The sequence below is a fragment of the Sycon ciliatum genome, chromosome 3 (assembly GCF_964019385.1).
Source record: "Sycon ciliatum chromosome 3, ocSycCili1.1, whole genome shotgun sequence".
Lineage (NCBI taxonomy): Eukaryota > Metazoa > Porifera > Calcarea > Leucosolenida > Sycettidae > Sycon > Sycon ciliatum.
The window spans coordinates 37,733,659-37,740,631 of record NC_088645.1 but is presented as its reverse complement, the minus strand read 5'-3'; the positions used below and the strand labels follow the sequence as shown (position 1 = coordinate 37,740,631).

Below are 6,973 nucleotides of genomic sequence, written 5' to 3'. Positions count from 1 at the left end.
ACACACACACACACACACACACACACATACACGACCCAAACAGGAAATTCTTGATGAACATTGTATAATGCCATGCAAAGCAGTAGCCACCATACTTCAGGAAGTCAGTTGTGAAACAAAAATAATTCAACTACAATGTGTAGGTAAGCTGGCGGCCAAAGCACAACATTGCAGCGTGATGATAATATTTGCCTAAGGATTGCAGTTTGCAGACCACACCATGGAAGCTGTGAATACAGAATTATTGTAATGTCATACAAAGACAAGCAAAGAAGTGGCCACCATACACCAGAAACTTGCAGAAAGTCACATATCCAACAGATAGAGAAGTGAACAGCATCTGGTACAGCCCACACAAAACCAAGCTGACCTGATACTCGTCCGAAGATCGTAAGTGGCAGATCCTTTTCAACGATAGCATGCAGGTGTACGTTACACGCATGGACAAAATCTGACCGTGTCACCGGCATACATTGCCATCACATGCACAGTAGAAGCACAATAAAAGCAATGGAAAAATATGAAGGGGTTGCTGAAGCATCTTCACACTTCAATTTCAGACTTCGATGTGGTCGTCACGGGGTGATATACCTGCAAGATACAAGTGATACAGAAAGAAAGCATAAGGTCGTGAGGTAGGCTATGAGACACCACAAATGGGTCACCTACATGTATGTTCAGGGCTGGTGTACACACACACGCACAATTATCATAATCGAGAATTTCCCAAACTACAGAAGAGCAATGAAATCCATTTGCATGCACAGGAGCAATTTGCAGTATGATGCGCAGCTCGGGAATACACCTGTTGGCAATGGATTACATTCCCATTGGAATTCCCATTCACGTGGGATTCACAGAAGCAATTTGGCAGTGTGCTGCGCAATGCGACACGACCTGCGATTCTGCGTGCGATGCAAACTCGCATGCACAGGAGCAATTTTGCAGTACGATGCGCAGCTCGGGAATACACCTGTTGGCAATGGATTACATTCCCATTGGAATTCCCATTCACGTGGGATTCACAGAAGCGATTTGACAGTGTGCTGCGCAATGCAACACGACCTGCGATTCTGCGTGCGATGCAAACTCGCATGCACAGGAGCAATTTTGCAGTATGATGCACAGCTCGGGAATACACCTGTTGGCAATGGATTACATTCCCATTGGAATTCACATTCACGTGGGATTCACAGAAGCAATTTGGCAGTGTGCTGCGCAATGCGACACGACCTGCGATTCTGCGTGCGATGCAAACTCGCACAAAATACCATTCACAGAATCACGACAAGACGTCAGCGATGCAACAGTGCCTTGCTGACGTGCCTCAAGTCAAAGCTCAATGAGAATGCGTTTGTCGGTTACAACTGGTACAAATGTACAAACAATTTCTGAAAATGCTCCTGTGAATCCTACTTTAAGCAGTGCAGGAATGTCCCTCCTCCGCTCCCCCCCCCCCCCTCCACACCCTCAGGGAACTTGACGAGGAAGGGTGGTCTTCGCGGTTCCCAACATCTATTTGCAGTTTCTGGTCTCCACTATGTCTTTTCAATGGGGATTTGCACGTACCACAAAAGCAAGCCTAAAAATGAACAGCACATTTGCCGTTCCGCCACTGGGGAGGATGCGTTCCACAGCTATCCTGACAAGATATTCCGAGAAGCGGTGCTGAGTGCAATGCATTGTGAAACTGAAAAAGCTGACCAAGCCGCGGCATATAACGTCTAAACTTCAATTGTAGTTCGCCAGCTGACTACTTTCAGACTCCATGTAGGTCGGAGTACATCTGGCTTAAAAGTTGACAACAACGGCGCACCCACATAAGCAATGACCACCTTACCTGTACTGTAGCAGTACTTCCGAGTTCCCGTATGGGAGTTCCCTCACTGTGTGTGCAATAGCAGCCTCATCGGACCAGTTCAATGCGACGCGGACAGTCCGACACTGAGGAAGACATTGAAGAAGTCAGAGACAGGAAGAATGGTTGATTTACAATTCAACTAGCAAGGCTGCATACCCACGAAGTTCCACTCACCATTGTGCCGTCCTTCTTGGAATGCAGAAATAACGCTTCTTCTCGAGACCGCAGCCTGTGACAGAGAAAAAGGAAGGAGCATCGCCATCGGCATTGGTCCTCTGCTATCACCGATTGCCGAGTTGCACAGTTCACTCTAACAAGACTGAGGATGTTCAAGAACCCCCCATCCATACCATTATTGGAGTAAAAGGAAAGGTCAGATTGCCTAGTTCCACCTAGCATTCCTGGATGCCAGGATGTACTGCCCCCCCCCCCCCCCGCCCCTCCCTTCTACTGCCTGGAAAGGGCAACATATGTCACAGCGTTCACCAGTACAGTCGGAGGAGAACATGGGAGAAGGCAAAAAAGGGCAACACACATGAATCCCTTATAAACAAGCAGTGGAAACTCTAGCACCAGAATTGTTGGACTTACACCCCAGCCATTGCCGCCGGATTCAGCGGCTTCTTCTTCTTGGTCTTCCATCTTGGAAGCACTCCTTCCCGTAAGTTCAGTCCTGGGATCAGGAGTACAGTCGGAGGAGGACGTCGGAAAAGGCAAAAGGCAACACACATGATTCCCTTATATTAAAGCAAGCAGTGGCAACTCTAGCACCAGCAATGTTGGACTTACATCCCAGCCATTGCCGCCGGATTCCCACGCTTCTTCTTCGTCGTCTTCCAGTTCCCAGGTTCCATCTTGCAAATATAGTCCTGCGGCCCAAATCTAAAAGACGTTGTTTTGCAAGTCCCGTTTCAGTCTCAAGCAGACAACCTGAGCTTTGCATGGGTGGAAAGACCATGTCCTAGGGATGTCGAAACGGCTTGTTGTCATGTCCAGAACTAGGGCATAAGCTGGGGAGAACCAATTTTAGGTTTCGTTACGGAAGTCGTTATTTTACGTTATTTTACGACTCCTTGATTGAAATTGGCAGCATGCGATACGATATTTTATTGAAAATTAGTGCAGTCGATGTGAATTTGTTCTTGTATTTCGATGATTCGTAGATCATGGTTGCCCTTTGCCGAGCGTTCATTTCCTATTGATGGTGATTAGAGATGGCACAGATTGATTTGTTGTAAAATTCGACCAAAATCACCCCCAAACATGGATCTTTCGTATGAGAGGATTTCACATGATTTATTGGGACACGATCTCGACAACACCAGCGGAAGAGAGCTAGCACGAGCGAAGCAAAGGACACCGGAAAACGGCAGAGTGATAGCGATCATAAGCTGATCTTAGCAAACGAGCGATAGGGAAGATGTTGTAAATAATAGCGCAGTAGTGTATTTGTCATTTGCTGCAGAGTTGAAAAGTACAATTCAAATTCAAATCAATTCAAAAACGTCAATAGTGCGGTCCACTAGCCTTAGCTTTCAGACTCACTGTCCGATTCACAGTCCAATCCACTATCGAAACTGCCTTCACCCTCATCATGGCATTGTGTGTATGCGCGCGTGCGCGCACACACACGTACACACACCGCACAACACATGACATTGTGCGCGCGCGCGCTCGCACACACACATACACAAACCACACACGCACGCACACACACACACACCGCACAACACATGGCATTGTGTGTGCGCGTCCGCGCGCTCACACACTCACACATCACATAGCACGCTAGAGATCAGCAAGAACCTGCTGCGACCGTGGTTGAGATGGTGCTGTAGAAGACACCGCAGCCGCCACTGGTTGCCTCGCACCCGAGGTTATAGTCAAAGCCGTACTAGCCAACACATCTGTACTGGAGGCTAATGTAGTACCCAGAGATGAAACGGATCCACTGGTGTTCACCTGACGCGGCGGAGTAGCGGATCCTTTGAAGCCGAAATGAGTGGGCAACACGACATTGGCGGGGACAAGCCCAGTGGATATCGCAGCGGGCCTATCGTAACTCCTGGCAGTGAGCCTATCGTAATTCCTGGCAGTGGGCCCGTCGTAACTCCTGGCATTGGGCCCGTTCTCTTGCCGGACACTGGGGTGCGCAGTGGACGTGAATGCGGGCAGGAAATCTGCGGCGACCGGCTGGACTGGGATGGTTGGAGCCGGGCCAGGTGCGTTACTAGTATGACTGTTCGGCAATGACTGGGTATTACCGGCCATCGGACCGTTTGCAGACGACACAGACAAGTGGTTGCTCCGTGAAGAGTGCGCCTGTATACCCATGCCACTTACCATACATGTCAATTGCTGAAGGAAACACACAGTTCAAACACAAACGCAAATGAAACACGCCAATGAAATTCGATCCTTAAACAAGTCAAGTTCGCATGTCCGCGTTATCACGGGCTATACAATTGTGTTTAGAAAACAACCAGTTTATAATTCTGTCTCTTCTTGCATAAAGTCAGCCTAGAATACTGACGTCAGCTTTGGACATTACTCTGACTCGGACCACAAGCCCTGATTTATTCTGACCTACATGTGTACCGTGTGAAGTAGCGCGAGAGCCAAGCTGGTCGTAATAATACGTGTAACAGCCACGAACGTAATTCAACCAAAGAAGACTACCACATTACATGAGCATGAACACTTGCATTCCATATAATACATTCCTATGTTGTAGATGTCAGGCACTGTAGTGTTCACGTCTACATACACATTGTGGCATTCCTTGGCCACCCAGACATTCATGATAGAAGCGCATCGTGTTATGTTATGCATGCAGCATGTGCCGTTTCCCGAGCGCGCGTGTGAAATGAACTTAGCGGCTTTTAGTTGCTGTGCATGAGTTGAGTCTGAACTCATGATCTGGTGTGTACATGCAATCATGTGATCTTGTAGTTGAGCGTATGTGTTATTTGGATTTCCTTGGTCATGACCAAACAACAAAACATAATCAAATTATTTCTACACATTCAACAATGCCAAGAACTCACCTGGTCCCCAAGTAGCTCATTATCTTCTTTTTCAGCATGAAAGTTGGATACTAAGGCGGAGTGTGATGGTCGGCCAAGCTGGTGCCGTTTGCAGTTATTGTACTTATCCGTGAGAAGCTTCATGGGCAAGGCCCTTGCAGACTTCAACTCGGACAGTATATACAGCACCAGGCTGTCAAATGTTTCGTAGGCCGACGGCTGGTCACTCCCTTTGCCACTTCGTTGCCGGTGCATAGTGGCCAGGTGGGTGAAGGCACTGTAGCATGCTCCGACGTTGATAGTGGATTTCCGCTGCAACGCAATCTGGGCCATTCTGGAGCGAAAGCCAAAATTCTTGCGTTGTTCTCCAACTCTGCTAGATGCACATGTCATGAGGCACAAGTCTGCAGATGTGGATTCAATCATTGTACATCTCTCCTTGTTCTACGCTTTGCTGGTACATGGTGTCCCATCATCACATACATGTATCTCCTCCAATTCAGAATGGCTTGAAAAGTCATGGCCACGTCCAAGTGGCAGCCGACCCAGCAACGTTTTGTTAGTGTATGTACTGTAGCACTTGCGGTGGTACCATCCGCGGACGCTCTCGCACAAGAAGGTATAGCTCGTCCTGCCTGCATTTAGCAGCTTCAAACAAAGTTTCCCAACTCTGCAAAGTAAATCGGGTTTGCTTTTCCTGCGATGCATTGAACGCAATGGCACAAGCAAAATTCCCGCGATACAACGCCATTCCCAGGACGAGGCCTAAGAAGCTCCACGGCCTCTTCCTCCATCATGTCAAAAGGTGTCTACCATGCTGCGAGCGGTGGGCAGGAGGCACTCAAACAGCGCGAAACGCAACTACTATGCAACTACCAAACGAAAATGCAATTCTACATTTCAAAGAGTATCTTGTCGGTGTCGTCGTCATCTTCAAAAATTTGAAAAAGGCGCTCCTTTCCGTGAAGTGTGCACCCCCAGATGGTGCGCAGTATCGCCGACGAGAGCGGATAAATTGGCTTCTCCTGAGCTTCTGCCCTAACTCTGAAGATGACAACAAGCGGAATCCAGGTCAGGTATACATTCTTTAGGCCGTAGTGAAGAACCCAGGTTGTCTGCTTGAGACTGAAACGGAAATTCTTTTTGAAGTTTGGGCCGCTGGACTAATACTCCTTCCCGTAAGTAAGTGCAGTCCTGGCCTGGGTGGATGCGCAGTACATTGACGATGCATGGCGGAGATGGAGCAGGTCAGGGAGCCCTATAGGGGTCCCGAGAGCAGATTGCGGCCAAATTCGGGACGATGCCGGACGCCAGTCAGTATGAAGTAGCGAATTGCGGACCGCCACGTAGATTGGGGTCGCGGGGTCATAATCCACGGGCACTACTCGTACGTTGCTCCAAAAAAGGGCACTGCACTGTTCCACAGTTGCTGTTAGCGGTCGCCAAAGGCACTTGGTAGGCCGGTAATTGGGTCACGTGTCAACAAAGTGTCAACAACTTGCCAACAACGTGTCGACCACGTGTCTTTAGCGGTACACTTGGTGTTCCCAAACTGAAAACATCGAGCACCAGTACGGAAAGGCTTTGGACAGAAAGCCTTTCCAATCTACACCCGGGACTCGGCAGGGAGTCGTACCATACCACGGTATATATCTGGCACGGCTCGGTGAAAGGGCCTGATCTACACTGTAAAATTAATGTAACAGATGTCTAATGTTTAGGGCGTCAAAGGTCAAAAAGTTCACCGTCCAGAGTTGTACATAATTATGCTTGTATTGATGTTGCAGTGCCTACATGTATTTGTTTTTTTCTATATTTAACTTTAAGGATTTCCCAAAGGCTTTGGGCCTGTCGAGGGGATCTCCTGCAAGAAGAATGAAATGACAACGTTATGTAGAGGGAGCAGTTAATCGAGGATAGGCTAAGGCAATAGATCGAAGCATACAAAATCGGGTGATTAAGGACTGAGTTGGGATACCGTCAGTGTAATGAATATATCGGCGAAAATGCTGATAGAGAGAATGCTTGAATCATGGGAGGCTGGTTATAGAGGTAAGAGAAGGCGGTAGGCAATTCCATAGCATTG

General features: G+C 48.1%; 1 protein-coding gene across 2 annotated transcripts; it reads right to left on the bottom strand.

The window, feature by feature from the left end:
- Nucleotides 1-47: 47 nt before the first annotated feature.
- Nucleotides 48-5,753, bottom strand: LOC135812113 (uncharacterized). Of its 2 annotated transcripts, XM_065325441.1 has the most exons (6): nucleotides 4,909-5,753; nucleotides 2,651-4,219; nucleotides 2,453-2,534; nucleotides 2,036-2,090; nucleotides 1,841-1,944; nucleotides 48-591 (listed from the first exon to the last, which is right to left on the bottom strand). In XM_065325441.1, exons 1-2 carry the CDS (start codon nucleotides 5,311-5,313, stop codon nucleotides 3,650-3,652), a joined length of 975 nt encoding a protein of 324 aa, XP_065181513.1. In that variant the 5' UTR covers nucleotides 5,314-5,753; the 3' UTR covers nucleotides 48-591; nucleotides 1,841-1,944; nucleotides 2,036-2,090; nucleotides 2,453-2,534; nucleotides 2,651-3,649. The 2 variants fall into 2 exon arrangements, with proteins under 2 accessions (XP_065181513.1, XP_065181514.1); XM_065325442.1 differs by lacking the exon at nucleotides 1,841-1,944.
- Between the last annotated feature and the right edge of the window lie 1,220 nt (nucleotides 5,754-6,973).

What these genes read in the sequence shown, in the direction of transcription:
- LOC135812113 (XM_065325441.1), bottom strand. Translation starts at nt 5,313, where the DNA reads ATGATTGAATCCACATCTGCAGACTTGTGCCTCATGACATGTGCATCT. An exon ending in ATGAGCTACTTGGGGACCAG is followed by an intron (nt 4,220 to 4,908) that starts GTGAGTTCTTGG and finishes TGTTTCCTTCAG; the next exon opens with CAATTGACATGTATGGTAAG.